This window comes from Schistocerca piceifrons, chromosome 6 (assembly GCF_021461385.2).
Source record: "Schistocerca piceifrons isolate TAMUIC-IGC-003096 chromosome 6, iqSchPice1.1, whole genome shotgun sequence".
NCBI lineage: Eukaryota > Metazoa > Arthropoda > Insecta > Orthoptera > Acrididae > Schistocerca > Schistocerca piceifrons.
The window spans coordinates 588,089,413-588,109,614 of NC_060143.1; the positions used below are offsets into that span (position 1 = coordinate 588,089,413).

Sequence of the window (20,202 nt, forward strand, 5' to 3'; positions counted from 1 at the left end):
CAGTGAGAGCCCAGTAACAGTGAAGAATCCCACAAGTATGATGAAATTTCAAGTAGAATTATGAACATCAGTGCACCATATATTAGTTCTGTTCACCATCACCTATGCAGTGCATCTTTCATGTGTGATCATTTTCTTGACAGAGTGAAATACTTGTCTGCGGAAACACTTTATAGAAAAATAAAAGAGATAATGTATATAATTATCGGCTAATTTGTTTGCCACCAGTGTTTTCAAAAGTTTTGAGACTGCAATATATAGGAGAGTAGTGGAACATTACAGTACACATAATTTTTTGTTGTAGTTTGTCGTCCAGAAAATGCAATTTATTCTTTTATGTGCAAAGCACTGGGTTCTGGGCAGGGGATATTTTATTTGATTTAACAAAAACATTTGTCTGTGTGGAGCACACAATACTTTTACAAAGTTGGAACTTTATGGAATTAGGGGAAAAGCTCAATAATGGTTCACTTCATATCTAAAGAGCAGGAATCAGGAGGCTCTCCTTCAATGTGAACCACCAGGCTAAAGTTTGAATCTGATTGGGACCATGTAGAGTGTCATAGAGTTCTGTTATCAGTCCAACGCTTTTCTTGATATATGACATGATTCCGTGATGATATAACAAACTTTCGCAATGATGGAGAAGAATAAATGAATCTATTTGAGTTGAGAGACCCTGGTCTGGAAACAACAAAGTTAAAGCTTATAAGGGAAAATCGTTCTGGCGTCTCTGACAGTGAAATAAATGTAAAGGACTGTTGTTGCAAAGACTGTTAGGTAGTCAACTTTAAGAGGTGGTGGTATGGGGAAAAGTAAGTCTGATAAACATGGGCTCTAAAATGAGTATCTTAAGAGCTATGAGCACTTTTTGAGCTTCAGTAGTGTGAAACATCTTTTTTATTGCACGCTCTTTGATTACACATTTTTCGAGGAGGCAGTATGGAGAAAAACAAGGAAAAAAGCCCAGTAAATATTGGCTCTAAAATGCATACCTTAAGAGCTAAGGACACCTGCTCCGTATAAGAGATAAGTTCCACAGCAGCAAAGATGAACAAGTGCTCGTAGCTCTTAAGTTATGCATTTTACAGCACGTGTTTACTTTACATTGTTTTGATCCATACTGCAACCGCTGAAAGCCGTCTACCCCACAATTTTAGCAGCAATAGTATCGGTACATTTACTCCACTCTCAGTAGTATCGGAACCATTTTCACTTCTAATTTTTGATCAATCATTTCTAGACCATGGTTCCTTACCTCAAATAGATACATTTACCTTCTTCTATCATCCCTGAAAGTTTCATCCTTCGTCGTGGAGTCACCCCACATATCAATGATTTGCCACTGAACATGACAGACGTCTCAAATATTTTTCTCTCTTTGCAGTTGACACATGCTACTGTGAAATGTAATACAAATCATATAGCTAATATGGTAACCAATAAAAATCAGCACATGGCTGACAGAGCATTTACTGTACTTGTGCAAATCTAATATGCCACAGGCTGTAATGTGCACCCCAATCTTAAAAATTAAAATCGCAAATAAAGAATTTGTTGATGTATCATTGATACGCTAAATTTATTTCCTAAACAATGGGTGTATACACGACCTAACAGAACAACAACTTTTAAGAGATCCACTGTTATGTGACACAGTCATTATTAAAAAAGAATGCCTCACTTCATTAACTACGAGGTCTGTTCAAAATCTTCCGGAACTTTGTCCACAAAATTTTTCTACACTTACCTTTTACTTATTGTGCATGGTCTCTTTCGAAATACTCTCCTCCACAACTGATACACTGCTGCCAATGCCGTTTCCACTTTTGGAAGCAGTTTTGGTATGTGTCTGCTGGATCGTGCAAAGTGCCATCTGTGAATTTTCTTTCAGCTCATCTATTGCAGCAAATTTTCATCTTTTCAATGGAGTTTTCAACTTTGGAAATAAAAAAATATGTCTGCAGGGGTCAGGTCTGGAGAGTATGGAGAATGAGGCAGCACAGTGATTTGGTTTTTTGAGCAATAGTCATGCTCCAACAGGGCAACAGGCTGAATGTGCGGGTGCATTAGCGTGATGCAAGAGCCGTGAACTGTCTCACCACATTTCAGGCCATTTCCTTCTCATATTTTCTTGCAGGTGTTGCAACACGTCCCGATACTAACATCAATTAACAGCTTGTCCCTGTGGCACAAATTCATGACAAAGGTCACAGAAAACCATCAGCATAGCTTTGAAATCTGACCTGACCTGAAGAGCTTTTTTTTTCTTTATCATCTTGTAGAACCTTTCCCAACCCATTGTGAAGAATGAACCTTGGTCTCAACACCATCACCATAGACCCACATCTCATCACCAGCTATGATTCTCTTAAGGAATATCTCGTTTTCATTTGTGTGATCCAAAAGCTCTTCGCAGATTGTGAGGCACAGTTCTTTCTGGCTTTGACTCATGAGCCCGTGAGAAAAACTTTGCAGCAACATGATGTATTCCAAGATGCTTTGTCAGGATTTCATGACATGATCCAACTGAAATGTTACTGTCTTCTGTGATCTCTTGGACAGTCAGTCTTCGATTGGCACACACAATTTCATTGGCATTCCTGACACGAGTGTTATGCGTAGACGTCGAAGGGCATTCTGAACGAGGGTTATCTTCCACTCCATCCGGCCATTTTTAAACTGTGTGAACCATTCATATTACCAAGTATGGCTTAAGAACTCATCACTGTAGGCTTTCTGTATCATTTGGTGTGTGTCTGTAAAAGTTCTCGTAAGTTTCACACAAAATTTAATGCAGATGTGTTGATCCTCTAACTCTGCCATCATGAAATTCGCGAACTGTGCGACACAATGTTCTACTCACGACAGCACTGAACAATAAATGACAGACATATAACAATTACACTTCTGCCAGTTACACACTAAACACAGGCATGCTTGGATGCCAGCCACATGGTGCAAAATTACAAATGTTCTGGAATTTTTTGAACAGACCTTGCACATGACATGCAAACAAATGTACCATAAATTACAAGCACTACCCATCATTATTCACTAATTTCATCATTACTGGATTCCTCGGAGGATTTGAGATCAGAAATATATATATTTCCTCTTTTCCCACCATCCTCGCATAATCTTCATTGCCGTCTGGAGTATATTAAACAAAGTATGTTTCAAATGATTTTATGATCATTGGTGCTTTAATGCTTTTCCAGGCAGCTGAAACCAAGTGTGCAACAATGTCGGGTGCAGCACGCTTAATTTTACTTGTAATTAGTTCACGGTTCAGTTCACAAAACCATTTTTCATAATGTGAACATAATCTTTGAAAGATTTATTTATACTAATGTCCTGGGGGTTGTAACACAGAAGTCATTCTTCCAGGAATAATAACACGGTCACTGGCTAGGCTGTGGATCTTCTTTTTTACGTCGTCAGAGACATGACCACGAAATGTATCAAGACAAAGCATTGATGGTAGTTTGGAAAGTCCACCTGTACATACTTCTCATGTGTTTTGGAACCAATCGAGCATTGAAGTTTCAGTCATCCATCCCGTCCCTTGATTTTTAACAATAACATCATCAGGAAACAGTTTTGCATTTTTAGGGGTCTCAGGGCTTGTTTTCTGCACAGAGATTACGAAAGGGGGAAATATGCACCCGTTTGCTGTGATTGCTAGCATTATAGTCACGCACTGTTTCTCACACCCTGATGTTTTGATAGTAACTTATTTTGTCCCCATCTCATCAATCGTGTGATAAGGTGGCATACTAAACCAAATAGACACCTCATATGACCTGTCGTAAAATTCCTTTTTGTAGTGTGATGACATACTGCAGCAATTCTTTAAGTTTTTTCTCAAACTCCTACGGTAGCTGCTGGTGTAATGTTGTACAGCATCGTAGAGATAAGCCCGACCATTTCATAAAGCAGTCACCTCATCGACTGCTAGCTTTAAACTCCTGCCTCGGTACATTAAGAGCTGCCGCCACCTCTTTTGGCTTTGTTTCTTATTGTGACACTAGTCAGTGATACACTTAAAGTAGTAAAGGAGTTTTGCTATTTGGGGAGCAAAATAACTGATGATGGTCGAAGTAGGGAGGATATAAAATGTAGACTGGCAATGGCAAGGCAAGCGCTTCTGGAGAAAAGAAATTTGTTAACATTGAGTATTGATTTAAGTGTCAGGAAGTCGTTTCTGAAAGTATTTGTTTGGAGTGTAGCCATGTATGGAAGTGAAACATGGTCGATAAATAGTTTAGACAAGACGAGAATGGAAGCTTTTGAAATGTGGTGCTACAGAAGAATGCTGAAGATTAAATGGGTAGATCACATAACTAATGAGGAGGTATTGAACAGAACTGCGGAGAAGAGGAGTTTGTGGCACAACTTGACTGGAAGAAGGGATCGGTTGGTAGGACATGTTATGAAGCATCAAGGGATCACCAATTTAGTACTGGAGGGCAGCATGGAGGGTAAAAATCGTAGAGGGAGACCAAGAGATGAATACACTAAGCAGATTCAGAAGGATTTAGGCTGTAGCAGGTACTGGGAGATGAAGAGGCGTGCACAGGATAGAGTAGCATGGAGAGCTGCATCAAACCAGTCTCAGGACTGAAGACCACAACAACAACAGTCAGTGATTGCCCATTTTTCCTCCTTTCACAGATGAATTAAGAAACTTCTACTTCAACATCAGGGCATCTCCCTTTTTGAGGGCCAGTGTATTTCTTTCTAGTAGCAGTAGTTGCAAATAATGCCAATTTCTGTTTCATCCATAAGAAACATTACCTGTTGCTCTATTGAACTCTCTTCTTGCCCCACTGTTACCATATTTTTGAGCATCAAGAATTACTTTATGATCGAAAGCAGCATCATAGAATGTCATTCTCTGCTTGCCTTCCATTTTGCAACTACAAACACAATGCGCAGAAATAGGCCAACAATAATGTAATGAAGTTGAGAATACAACAATGCAATGTGATGTAAGGATCAATACCTCAATTTCACCAACATTCCTGGTGAATGATGCATTCATGTTGTTGTACTCTAATGTAATGCACCACTGAATACCGTGCACATCACAATTTTGAATACTGCATATGGTAAAACAGTGCACATTAGATTCACAAAACTATGATATTTATGCTTAACTGCAACAAAATTCTGACACAGAACTTTTGTTGTAAAAGTGAAACTGTATTCTTCAAAGATGATCAGTCAGTGAAGTCAACCATTTTATATTCTTATGAATGGGGTGGATGGCAGTGATTTTTGGAAGTGCCATGTTCAAGATCTCATGCACAATTTCAATGTTGGTATCGTCGTCATTAGAATTATGTCCACTGTCTCACACCGAAATACGAAGCCTTCTTGACTTCCCTTTTATTATCTCCTATGGTGTTGCATTTTGGGGCAACTCTGTGAATTCACAGAGAACATTCTTGGCTAAAATAAGGGAGGTCAGACAGATTTGCCGTATCGGTTTGGCTATTGTTCATGAGTCTCAGATTTCTAATTCTGCCATCCTTGTAGACATATTCCATTACGATGTGTTTGGTTGACAATACTGACTTATTCATAAGCAACAGCAACATTCATTCAGTGAACTCTAGAGAGAGATATGTGCTTGGGTAACATCTGTTAAGCATTGTAAAGAGAGAGATGCACTACTCAGAAAATTTCATTTTCAATCGGTTTCAAACATAGCTGGAAAAAAGTTAGCAATAAACCCCAAGTATTCAATATGTGCACTCTGCCAAATGCCATATAGGTCACTGAGAGTAAAACTCATTACCTGGATGCAAGCTGACTATATTATTCCAATATTACATGTTTCAGATGTTGCCATAATTGGACATCGAAACATCATGTTGCACATATACATTTCTACTACAACATGTAACTATTTTATCTACGTGCAACATGATGTTCCCCAATGTCTTGTGATGGCAATATCTGAAGAAATTAATACTGGAATAATGAAATCAGTTAGCATCCAGTCAATGACTTTTTCCATTCAGCATTTTGCAGCTCACATACTTTACAATGTCGCATACCTCCTTCATGACTTCGTATTGTAGCCAAGTCGAGTGTTCAAATCCGAGATGAAAGGTTTCCTTGTGGTACATACCTATTCTGCACAAGAACTCCTCCCAGTAGTTGAGAGCTTCTCTCGATATGTGTTACTTACTAATATATTGCTTCAAAGTTTTTTCATATTTTATAAATTCTTTAAGTCTTTTGTTTATAAATCTTCTAATCCGCATTTTATAAACTATGTACTAATTTGTTCCATGACCAAGTAGTTTTGGTTCACATAGTCATATGGTATGTGGAAAAAAATAGAGGGTAACTAAAAAATGATTGAAACTCATCAATGACACTATTTCTGAGCATAGTGATCACATAGACTCAGTCACAGGTAAATCAAATTGGCAGAGTTTGGTTCATTAGCATGACTCTAGGAAAATGCAATCAGGCTATAAACGCAATTGCTTACAAAACTCTTGTGTGATCCATTGCAGATGTGTGATCGATTCTAGAATATTGCTGAAGTGTGTGGGACCAGCACCAAATAAGACTAACAGCATACAGAATGTATAAAGAGAACGGCAGCACGTCACTGGTTCATTTGAGCCATGGAAGAGTGTCAAGAAGACGTTGGAAAAATTAAACTTGCAGGTTCTTGGAGATAAACACAAATTACTATTTATAAAAGTTTCAAAAACCAGTATTAAGTGACGAGTCTGGTTATCCACTACAACCCCTATTTATTGCTCTCTTAGAAATCACTAAAACAAAATTAGGCTTGTTGCAGTGCACAGAGAGGACTTTAATCTATCATTCACCCCAGTCTCCATACATGGACGGAACAGGAAGAGGCCATAATAAAGAAAGTACCCTTTCCAGAATGAGATTTTCACTCTGCAGCGGAGTGTGCGCCGATATGAAACTTCCTGGCAGATTAAAACTGTGTGCCCGACCGAGACTCGAACTCGGGACCTTTGCCTTTCGCGGGCAAGTGCTCTACCATCTGAGCTACCCAAGCACGACTCACGCCCGGTACTCACAGCTTTACTTCTGCCAGTATCTCGTCTCCTACCTTCCAAACTTTACAGAAGCTCTCCTGCGAACCTTGCAGAACTAGCACTCCTGAAAGAAAGGATATAGCGGAGACATGGCTTAGCCACAGCCTGGGGGATGTTTCCAGAATGAGATTTTCACTCTGCAGCGGAGTGTGCGCTGATATGAAACTTCCTGGCAGATTAAAACTGTGTGCCCGACCGAGACTCGAACTCGGGACCTTTGCCTTTCGCGGGCAAGTGCTCTACCATCTGAGCTACCCAAGCACGACTCACGCCCGGTACTCACAGCTTTACTTCTGCCAGTATCTCGTCTCCTACCTTCCAAACTTTACAGAAGCTCTCCTGCGAACCTTGCAGAACTAGCACTCCTGAAAGAAAGGATATAGCGGAGACATGGCTTAGCCACAGCCTGGGGGATGTTTCCAGAATGAGATTTTCACTCTGCAGCGGAGTGTGCGCTGATATGAAACTTCCTGGCAGATTAAAACTGTGTGCCCGACCGAGACTCGAACTCGGGACCTTTGCCTTTCGCGGGCAAGTGCTCTACCATCTGAGCTACCCAAGCACGACTCACGCCCGGTACTCACAGCTTTACTTCTGCCAGTATCTCGTCTCCTACCTTCCAAACTTTACAGAAGCTCTCCTGCGAACCTTGCAGAACTAGCACTCCTGAAAGAAAGGAAGTTTCATATCAGCGCACACTCCGCTGCAGAGTGAAAATCTCATTCTGGAAACATCTCCCAGGCTGTGGCTAAGCCATGTCTCCGCTATATCCTTTCTTTCAGGAGTGCTAGTTCTGCAAGGTTCGCAGGAGAGCTTCTGTAAAGTTTGGAAGGTAGGAGACGAGATACTGGCAGAAGTAAAGCTGTGAGTACCGGGCGTGAGTCGTGCTTCGGTAGCTCAGATGGTAGAGCACTTGCCCGCGAAAGGCAAAGGTCCCGAGTTCGAGTCTCGGTCGGGCACACAGTTTTAATCTGCCAGGAAGTTTCAAGAAAGTACCCTGTTTCATGAATTTCACAGTGGTTCGCGCAATACGGGTGCAAACGTAGATCATGGACATTGCAGGGTCACTCATCACCAAGGTTTCTCAAACACATTGTGGAATTGGATATAATAGAGGGAAACATTCCATGTGGGAAAAATATACCTAAAAACAAAGATGATGTGACTTACCAAACGAAAGTGCTGGCAGGTCGACAGACACACAAACAAACACAAACATACACACAAAATTCAAGCTTTCGCAACCAATGGTTGCTTCATCAGGAAAGAGGAAAGGAGAGGGAAAGACGAAAGGATGTGGGTTTTAAGGGAGAGGGTAAGGAGTCACTCCAATCCCGGAGACTTACCTTAGGGGGAAAAAAAGGACAGGTATACACTCGCACACACACCCATATCCAACCGCACATACACAGACACAAGCAGACATATGTAAAGGCAAAGAGTTTCAGCAGAGATGTCAGTCGAGGCAGAAGTACAGAGGCAAAGATGTTGTTGAAAGACAGGTGAGGTATGAGCGGCGGCAACTTGAAATTAGCGGAGGTTGAGGCCTGGCAGATAACTAGAAGAGAGGATATACTGAAGGGCAAGTTACCATCTCCGGAGTTCTGACAGGTTGGTGTTAGTGGGAAGTATCCAGATAACCCGGATGGTGTAACACTGTGCCAAGATGTGCTGGCCGTGCACCAAGGCATGTTTAGCCACAGGGTGATCCTCATTACCAACAAACACTGTCTGCCTGTGTCCATTCATGCGAATGGACACTTTGTTGCTGGTCATTCCCACATAGAAAGCTTCACAGTGTAGGCAGGTCAGTTGGTAAATCACGTGGGTGCTTTCACACGTGGCTCTGCCTTTGATTGTGTACACCCTCCGGGTTACAGGACTGCAGTAGGTGGTGGTGGGACGGTGCATGGGACAGGCTTTACACTGGGGGCGGTTACAAGGGTAGGAGCCAGAGGGTAGGGAAGGTGGTTTGGGTATTTCATAGGGATGAACTAAGAGGTTACGAAGAATAGGTGGACGGCGGAAAGACACTCTTGGTGGAGTGGGGAGGATTTCATGAAGGATGGATCTCATTTCAGGGCAGGATTTGAGGAAGTCGTATCCCTGCTGGAGAGCCACATTCAGAGTCTGTTCCTGTCCCGGAAAGTATCCTGTCACAAGTGGGGCACTTTTGGGGTTCTTCTGCGGGAGGTTCTGGGCTTGAGGGGATGAGGAAGTGGCTCTGGTTATTTGCTTCTGTACCAGGTCGGGAGGGTAGTTGCGGGATGTGAAAGCTGTTTTCAGATTGTTGGTGTAATGGTTCAGGGATTCCGGACTGGAGCAGATTCGTTTGCCACGAAGACCTAGGCTGTAGGGAAGGGACCGTTTGATGTGGATGGACATGTGAAGCTGGCCATTGGACAGATGGAGGTCAACGTCAAGGAAAGTGGCATGGGATTTGGAGTAGGACCAGGTGAATCTGATGGAACCAAAGGAGTTGAGGTTGGAGAGGAAATTCTGGAGTTCTTCTTCACTGTGAGTCCAGATCATGAAGATGTCATCAATAAATCTGTACCAAACTTTGGGTTGGCAGGCCTGGGTAACCAAGAAGGCTTCCTCTAAGCGACCCATGAATAGGTTGGCATACGAGGGGGCCATCCTGGTATCCATGGCTGTTCCCTTTAATTGTTGGTATGTCTGGCCTTCAAAGGTGAAGAAGTTGTGGGTCAGGATGAAGCTGGCTAAGGTAATGAGGAAAGAGACTTACCTTAGGGGGAAAAAAGGACAGGTATACACTCACACACACACCCATATCCAACCGCACATACACAGACCCTTAGGGGGAAAAAAGAACATTAAAACCCACATCCTTTCGTCTTTCCCTCTCCTTCCCTTTTTCTTGATGAAGCAACTGTTGGTTGCGAAAGCTTGAATTTTGTGTGTATGTTTGTGTTTGTTTGTGTGTCTATCGACCTGCCAGCACTTTCGTTTGGTAAGTCACATCATCTTTGTTTTTAGATACATTGTGGAATTGTTTACATCTGAGCAAGAACACATTGTTTTTATTTTATGCCAAGAAATGTGAAAGAGCAAATGGTAAAAACTATACACAAAAATTGTGTTATTAAAGTGAAGACAGCTATGAAAGCAAAGTAAAATGGTTTATTATTGAAATGGGTCTATAACAGTGAATAGTGCTGTGCTCCATATTAGTCATGACAGTTATGGAAGAATATTAAACACAAATTAGGAAGAGATGCAACAAAAGCCATGTTGTTTGCAAACAGCAATATGATATGAGGTGACAATTAAATGGAAGAGCAAAGGCAAGTAGATGTGTGGAAAAAAGAGAAAGAAAAATTTGGGATGAGAGAAACAACAGAGAGGAGCAAAATAGTAGTGATGGCAAAAGGAAGGAAGAAGGGAAGAGAGATAAAGCTGAATGTAAAAATTTTTGAAGTGATCAAAAGTTTCAGTTACTTAGAAAGTGTGATCACAAACGACGACAAAATTTCTGAGGAAATTGGGAAAATACAACAAACAAACAGCTTCTACCAGAGTGTAACAGATATTCAATGGAAAAGAGACGTCCTGGTATGTGGACTACAACAAAGAAGTGACAGTGCAGAATGCAGTTCCAGAGGAATCAGAGTCAAGACAAGAAGGATATAATCAAAAATGAAGATATCGGCAAAATGATCGGAATCTCAAAACCTCAGGACATGACAGAGCAACAAAGTTGATGTGGTATGGACACATGATGAGAGTGGAAGAGGAGAGTGTGCTATAAAAAGTATTTTCTGAAATGCTAAGTGGAAAGAGATCACAAAGAATGCCCAGGAGATGGGATGGTGTAATGAGCAGTCCACGAGAAGAGCGGTTGAAAACTAGAAGACATGCTTAAAAAAGGAGTTAGGAAGAGATAGGCAACGGTGTAGGTCCTTCATTCACAACCTGACCCAAAAAGTGGAAACAGGCAATAATGGAGGAGGAGGAGGAGGAGGAGGAGGAGGAGGAGGAGAAGGGAGGAGGAAGAGGAGAAGGGAGGAGGAAGAAGAGGAGGGGGAGGAGGAGGTGGGAGGAGGAGGGGGAAAAAGATCTAGAAATGTATTCTCATAGTAAAACAGGATTGTGTCTACAACCAGTAACATGTGATATGTTTATAAGCATAACAGAGCTATTCCTTAAAGGAAAAAAGATTCGGGTGTCACACCAACAGTGAGGTCATTGGATTAGATTAGATTAGATTAGTTTTTCGTTCCATAGATCCATGCTGAGGAGATCCTCGTGGATGTGGAACATGTCAACTTCCCCCCTATTAAAAAATTCGTCAATGGAGTAGAAGGAGTTGGCCACTAGCAAGTCTTTCAGGTTCCTTTTAAACTGATCTTTATTTGTAACTAATTTTTTTATGTTTGCTGGCAAATTATTGAAGATGAGTGTTACTGAGTAGTGGACCCCTTTTTGAACTAAAGTAAGTGCTTTTAAGTCTTTGTGCAGATCATTTTTGTTCCTGGTTTTGTATGTATGAACTGAGCTGTTTGTTGGAAAAAGAGATATATTATTTAGGACAAATTTCATTAAGGAGTAAATATACTGAGAGGCAGTGGTTAGTATACCCAGTTCTTTGAAGAGGTTTCTACATGACATTCACGAATTTACTCCACAAATAACACGTATTACACACTTTTGGACTCTGAAAACTTTTGTTTGACTTGAAGAGTTACCCCAAAATATTATACCATATTACATTATGGAATGAAAGTAGGCAAAGTATGCAAGCTTTTTCATTTTTATGTCGCCTATGTCTGCTAACACTCGAATTGCAAACACAGATTTGTTAAGGCGTTTCTGCAGTTTTGTGGTGTGCTCCTCCCAACTGAATTTATTATCAAGTTGTAATCCCAGGAATTTAAAAATTTGGACATGGAGAAGCAGCTCTGATTGTGAAAGGGTGGAAAAGGAAATCAGCAGAGGCCCTTTGCCTTAAGAAACTTAGGAAAGTGGTGGAAAAATTTAATCTGAAGGGCCAGATTTTGATTTGAAGTGTTGTCCTCCTGAATAAGTTAACTGCACCTTAGGCTGATTTAACAGTCTCATAAATGTAATTAGAACCATCAAGAAAACCTATGCAGAAAGCTAGGAAAAAAGGAATGAGCTGGATAGTGATTTGAATGGATGAATGATTAACACCAAAAATTACTAGATGACGAAAACTGTAGTTACTGTACTGAACAAATCTCATATGTACTACCAGACAGTGAACATGTATCTCCAACCTTTAGCTCTTCTTGCAGCACTGCATCAGCTCCCTGATATGCACAATTAAGTTCTTCTTTAAAATCACAAACACATAGATTCTGACTACGGAGGTGTGATCAAAACTGTGTGCCTGCAGACTATGCTATGTGCACATAAGCAGGCCTTTTTGTCACAGCTATTATGTGATACGCACAATTCATCTACTCTGCATTGCATCTTCTGGATTATGTAAACACAATGCTCATTGATTTGCACCTCATATAAAGAGATTGCCTTTTCGATACACACAGACCTGAGTGTCTTGCACACTGCAGAATTGCCTTGGTTTTTAGTTTCTATTAAAATAACACTTCCTTACTGTATGTGCAGCCTTATACTGCCCAGTTACTAAGAAGAAATGAAGTGGCAGCCCATTTGCATTAGGAGCTACTTAAACTTCCAAAACTATTTGTAACCTGGATTTTGCACAATTTGTTTTTACTAATAAAGTACATTTTAGTGTTTATTTTCCATAATTTGCATCATGTAAATGGTACTAGTGTCTGAACAGGATAAAATTTATAAGGAACATTGAAATAAAAACTAGACAGTTAGAAAAAAAAGTTTGCAAAACATTTATTATTTCAAAAGAACTCACCATAAATGTATCCCACTGTGAGACAAGATGGTCAATGCTTTCATGAAAAAATGCTGGTACTGGCCTACAGAAGCAGAACTACCCAGGTATACACCTCCTCCTCTGAAGCAAATCGATGGCCACAAATTTATTTCTTCAGGGCTCCTAAAATAGGAAATCCCATGGGGAGAGATAGGAACTGTATCGAGGATGTGTACGGGCTCCCCAGCAAAACTTCTGGAGCACGTCAGCTACAGGAAGGTTGTGATAACCATATCCTTTAACTGTAACAGCCCACTGTTCATTGACTTTCTGGAACACAGGGTCGCAAACCATGCACAGTGGTACATGGACAGTTTGCAAAAACTGAGTGTGCCATCAAGACCAAATGCCCAGGAATGTTGACAGAGGGCACCATTCTGTTGCAGGATAATGCCCGCCAACATTTTGCCATAGTTGTTTTAAGTACACTGCAGAAATTCCTTAGTGAAGCCCTTGAATATCCTCCATACAGTCCCTTCAGAGCACTGATAACCTCACTGTTGAGTGCCTGTAAGCTACAAATGCACACACATGCTGTCCCGATCTCTCCCAATACAGTGTCCATATTTTTGAGACCTTGAAAGAAGAGACTTGTGGCCGTCTATTTGCTTTGGAATAAGACATGCATGGCTGTATACAATCACGTGTAGTGCAACAGGGCAGATTATCAAATACTCTGTTCCACTTTTGGGATTTGTACCAGCTAAAGATGACTGTGGTAGCAGGTAAATGTTTAGTAGTGTAGAAAAAAGAGTAGATACTATGTGCCCTTGCCCGTGTCTGTATAGTGTGTGCATGAGCAATAATAATGAGGGGAGCAGGGAGTCGTCAGAGGATGAGTGCACTCACTTGCTGCACAAGGATATAGAAATGCTTTGACACTTAAGTTGGTAGCATCATGGAAGGCTTGGAGTAAGAGGGCCACCAACAATCTCAACAGGGACTCAAAACAAATGAAACACTTTCTGATGTAAAAAGATGTAACTTTGATGTATGGCCTATGGATCACATGTTCAATATTATGCTGAATGTTTAGACTATTGCAAGTTGTAATTGTGAGAGAGGAAGAATTAAAATAATACAGAAGTGCAATTTAAGAGTTCAAAGTTTATTTTGTAGCTTGAATTAGTTGTTGTGATCTCATATTTCAACACCACACTCCAAAGGATCGAAGTCAAGAAGAAGGGAAAGTTTTTACAAGGTGGTGGGACAGAGTAGCTAGACCACCAGAACAATTCATACAGGCATGCATAATAAAAAATAACATACATTTGAGTGACAGATCTGACATGGCGAAATGTACCAAGCGCACGCAGCAGCTGAAGCACATCATTACTTGGGTTTCTAACACTGGAAAACCACAACCACTGTCCTTTTTTACTGTACATGGTTCCATAGGCAACTGCAAACATTTTTCCGTGAGGCGAGGCACTGACTGCTTGTCTCACAGTTGCATAAATTTATTAACAGTCAGGGCACTTACTTTTGAAATAATAAACAGTTTACTTACTTTTTTTCCCATCTATCTATTTTTCATCTGACTGTCTCTTATAATTTACAAGGGATAAAAGTTTAGCCAATTGATAGCCCATTAAGAACAATACACCATCAAGTATCAAATGAATCATTAGAGCTTTCAGAAAAAAGGAGCTGACTTCGCAAGAGCAAAATCTTAATGATTTATTTCTAAGAAAGAGTGCCCAGTGGGCAACACAAAGTACCTAGAACGCTACACATAGTACACTAGCACATCGAAGATAAATATCCTAGTAGCTGGCAGAGATTGAGTCAAATAAATTCACGTACAGTCCAGCAGGAAGAATAATTCCAAGTCAGGTGAAGTTAAAAGCATATATTTCTCCAGATTTCCTCCAAAATCTTCAAAGAAAACTAAGTTACTAAAGGCTTGTGGACTTCTTTTTTTGGGTGAGAAAAAAAGAAACACCAATTCAGGCAACTTATGACTTATTTGAACAGTTCTCGGGTATCCGACCGGGTAGCGTCGTAATTTCTCCACAATATTTCAGCAGACGTACACGCTGCCATCTTCAGGTGCCCGAAGATGGCAGCGTGTACGTCTGCCAAAATATTGTGGAGAAATTACGACGCTACCCGGTCGGATACCCGAGAACTGTTCAAATTGGAAATACACCGGGAAAACTTCAGATCGCCTAACTTATGACTTGTAAAAATCGTCTTCATAGTCTCTCGTCTCCAAAAAGACGATGTTATGGGTGGTATGTATGCATTTATATTTAAGGCAGTTAAGTGCCACTAGATGCCCAATAAAAGAAATAACCAAAAGACTAGAAATAATTTGATGTATTTTTGGTAAATGAAACAGTTTTAAAAACTAATGTTTCAACGACTCTAAAAGGGGAAATATTATAAACAGAGTTCTGACTTATGACAAATAATAAATGCTTCTATTTTGTGAGCATATTTTTAAGACTTTCACAATTAATACACAAGGCCAAGAAATCACACTGCTTCTAAATTAATTACTATGAATCATCTGCCAATTGTTATTGCCTAAGATGTTAGGAAGGTTAACAATATTAAAATTGTTCTTGTACGACATTGATTACCAACTTGCTACGTGAGTGAATTACTTAGTCTCAACCTATCTCTGACTGGTTGCTGTTTCTAAAATTACTATGCTTACACTGCTATTTAATATATGATTAGAGCGAGCATTTTTGTCAACATTAGAACACAGAGGTATCTTTCAAAATAAATTACAGTGCAGTCCAATGATGTATACCTGTTATCTCCAACTCCGTCCAATCAGATCTCTTTCCAGAAGCTGCGTCCTCTGGAGACATGATTGTGTGTGCCCTCCGTGAATTGGTGCCTTCGTACTTTTCCTTGTGGTTTCGTGACATGTTAAAACCTGTACAGTAAGATGAAAGAATCACTTTCTTTAGCCTGTATGGGGTTACAATAAAATATAGTAACCTAGGAGAAATAACAACCAGTAACATAATATATGTATGTAAACTGCTATGAGCTGCTTTATACAATACGACCATTTCAGTCACAGGATGTCTGTCATAGCAACACTCCCCTTCAGTCCAACATATTTGAAATGTCATGCAGTACCTTAAGCTTAATTGGTAAATATATTTTCACTCTCAGTTCTTTTCCTAGTACAAAAGTAGGTCTCATTTAAGCCCCAAGTGACAATTATCCACTTGGGGTGCTAAGCTGACAGGGTACCTGGGGCACCCGAGTGCAATATCTGTACACAGGTTGTATTGTAATTAGAAGATAAACCTGACATGAGCGAATGTTAAGATGAGAGAACCAAAATTTTCTTGCAAATTTGGATCTGCAAACAAGCAGTTTGTGAAATATTATGTCGGTGGATATGTTCGTAGCGTTTTTGTTTTGCATGCTGGTATTTCCTTTGATATAGGTTTATTTACTGAACGTAATTTTTTATTTATAGTCCACTGTGCTATTTGAGTTTACATAATGTCATTTTGTTATTTGGAGATAGTCAGTGGAGCTGTGGACACTGGAAAAATAGAGTGCCAAGTGGAGAAACCGGAACATTTCTGACATATTCTTCTGTTCGAGTTCAAAAGAAGGGTGACAGCAGCGGAGGCATTAAGAAACATTTATGCTGTGTATGGGGATAATGCTATTGAACAGAGCATGCCAATAAAATGGTTTTCTCACTTTAAGGAGGATCGTTTTGACATTAGTGGCTCTCCATGTTCAGGAAGACCTTCGGATTTCAATAGAGATCGCTTAAACACATTAATCCACAATGATTCAAGTTAATGTACTCAAGAATTGGCAAATGTGATTAATTGTGATCATTCGATCATCACGTGACATTTGTGTACAATGGGAAGGTTCAAAAATCGGCTGTATGAGTACTGCATGCTCCAAGACCAGGAGGAATGGTTGAGCCCAAACAAAGTAGCAACTACCTGTACAATAATCTGTGTGCAGTCGCAAAACATAATGTTATGTATCTGGTGGAATAGTGCGGCGTGGTGTACCGTGAATTGCTTCCCTGAGGTGTAACCATCACTGCTGACATTTACTGTCAACAGCTGAGACGTCTTGCAGACGCAGTCCAAGATCAATGACCAGGAAGGCTGCACGAAAGGATGCTATTCCACAATAATGCCAGCTAGACTAACAAAAAAATCAATACAGGAACTGGATTCGGAAGTTTTCCACACCCACCATTTCCATCTATCTTTCAGGCTCAGATTTTCACCTTTTCCGCTATCTGTCAGACACCCTTCCAGGAACTTCCTTACTGGGTAAAAATGCACTCCCAACATGGCTCAATGAGTTCTTCATCTAAAAATCATGTTACAGCCACGGAATCGAAAAGTCACTCGAGCACTGACAGACTATTGTAAATAGTGAAGGAGACTATATTATTGCTTTAAAGTCTCTGTTATGTCTATTGTTGTGTTTATTAAACTTACGCAATAATGTTAAAAACTTATACACCGACCAAATAATTGCAAATTTGTGGTTACAAACTGCCACTAACATCTGTATGCAGAACTGTCCTAATGAGCATAAATGATTTTGAAATTTTAGCTAAGGCCTACTTCTGTAAGAAATACAATACTACTTTCGCTGTTCAATGTCCAATGTCAATTTACTGTACATCCTACCAGTAGAAGGAGATGTTCTCAATTTACTGTAGACTCTTACCAGTCAAAGGATTATTATATTTTGAGACAATACTGCACTAGACTCTGCAGTGGAATGCCAATTCCTTCAAATACCACCTCCCTGTTCATCTGCTAAATCCTGTCAAGACATAGAAGTTTCTGTTCCAATTCTTCAACCATACCAACAGGAATGCTGTACACTTCACTTCTGAGGCAAATCCACACACAAGCATACAGATGATTCATCTCAGCTGACCTCGGAGACCAAGGTACTGGCTGTGCTCGACTTATCCATCTTAGATCATATGATTTTTCTGATACTTCACCAGCACAGGGGGCTAGTATTGTCAAAGCTTCACCCTCCATTATTGGCAGTGGACTGGAGTTTAGCTTGTGGCTGAAGATTAAATAATCAAATCAATAGAAGCTGAAGCTTTGACAATGCCAGCCACACGTGCTGGCAATAGGTCAGAAAAAATCATCAAACAAGCATCAGCCGAAGAACCTGAGACAGAAGTCAACAGGCCAATGCCAGTTATGGAAATTTCTTAAGTGAATATTGAGATTTAATTTATTTGTTAAGGCAACTTGTGCAATCTATGCTAAAACATCCTTTCTTGCGGTCTTTGCACTAGTATCAGTAGCCATGAGGCAGTTACAGGAACAATTATTACTGCAGTACAGGGATAACTAAAATAGCTTGGAAGATTTGTGTATTCTCAAACTCGATAAAGAGCCAGTAGTATCATACCTCAATGAGTAATTTAAAGCAAACAGTTCTGGACATGAGTACACAGAAGAACTGAGGCTCCAGTTTAAAGAATAGTTGACCATGCACTTGATAGATATGCAGTGCCTACCTAAAAGAACAATTCATGATGGAAGGGACACTTCCATACTAGCCTATACGTTAACTTTAACGAGACAATGAAAGAAAGAGACACTCCTCTCTAATAAGTGTAAAATAAAGTATAGAGCTATGAATACAGATGATGATGACACATTTTTGGTTTACAAGAGTGCAATGGGCAGTGCCTACTGTAGCAGAATATTATCAAAAGATCTCTCACAAAAGCCAAAGAAATTCTGGTCACATGCAAAAGCAGTTAGTGATGGTAAAATCAATTCCTTTCCATGAAGAAAACTCCCGTAGTACTGCCTCAATTCAATTCTCACATCACTGTAAATATCTATTAGTACCTGTGAGGTTGAGAAAGGAGGTCTTTAATAATAATAATAATAATAATAATAATAAAGAGAGAGAGAGAGAGAGAGAGAGAGAGAGTGCACAGATCATGTCTGTCTACATGAAGAGTAACAAAGGGATAATCTACTATCCCACTGACATCCATCTGTTGTAGAATCATAGAACATATTCAGAGTTCAAACATGATTAGGCCTAAGTATTTCAAATAGAATGTCTTCCTCCATGCTATCCAGTACCAATTACAAAAACATTGGTCATGCAAAACCTAACTCGCACTTTCTCATTTGCCATCAATCAGGACAGTCTTGTAGATATAGCACTTCGTGACTTTCAATAAGCATTTGACATGACTAATCAATTGTTCAAACCTTCTACATTATAAAGGATTTTATTATTATTATTATTATTACTATTATACATTGAAGCAAAAATATGTGACAAACAATGCAACTCCTAAAAAAGAGTTATTCTTAAGTCTCAGTCATCTACATCTGCAGCACAAATCACAGTTTGCAATCACCTGAATTCTCATTGTCTTTCCATTTCTTTAAACTATGTAAGGGTATTGCCTTTTTATTAGTCAATTCCATCACCCCATCCCCTCTCCAAATTCCCCATCTCCGCACACTCTTCACTATGTGGGTTTTGACTGAACTGAAAATGAGTGGCTTTATCAATATGGCTCACAACAACTTCAGAAACATATTCCATTTAAATCAATATTTCTATCTGTACATCTACATCTATACTCTGCAGACCACTGTGAGGTGCACAGCAGAGCATATGTCCCATTGTACCAGTTATTGGGTTTTCTTCCTGTTCCATTCACGTACGGAGTGCGGGTAGAATGACTGGTTGAATGTCTCTGTGTGTGCAGTAATTATTATGATCTTACCCTCATGATCCCTATGTGAGCAATATGTAGGTGACTGTAATATATTCCTAGAGTTATCATTTAAAGCCTTCACTGGACCTGATACATATGTTTCTATAAGTCGTAGTAAGTAGATTTTACTCAATGTAAGGCTGTGCAGGAAGTAATGAAGAATCTATGCAGATAATTTAGGAATCTGTGACCAACAGAAGTGAAAGCAGGATACTATTTGCAATTTAATTTAATTTTGAACATTATTAGTGCTTTCTGAAGTACTATTTACGTTGTTGTAAGTGTAGATTAAGGTTTGCTTATGTTTATAGGTAGAGGGTCATTAAGTACAACAGATAAATCCTCTTCAATTAATAGTAAACCAACGAGGCAAGAGTGGATGCGATTTTTGTTGTATGAATGGTCATGATGAATTAGATCAGAACAGTGGTTTACACTGAGGGCGCACGCCCACCCTA

General features: G+C 39.9%; 1 protein-coding gene across 1 annotated transcript in view; it reads right to left on the reverse strand.

Annotated features, from left to right (window-relative positions):
* LOC124802473 (CCR4-NOT transcription complex subunit 6-like) overlaps positions 1–20,202 on the reverse strand; it is a 76,518-nt gene that overhangs the window by 55,189 nt on the left and 1,127 nt on the right. Inside the window, exon 2 of the mRNA XM_047263263.1 lies at positions 15,767–15,895. Coding sequence (XP_047119219.1) covers positions 15,767–15,887 — 121 coding nt within the window. The 5' untranslated portion in view covers positions 15,888–15,895. The remainder of the gene's footprint in view (positions 1–15,766; positions 15,896–20,202) is intronic.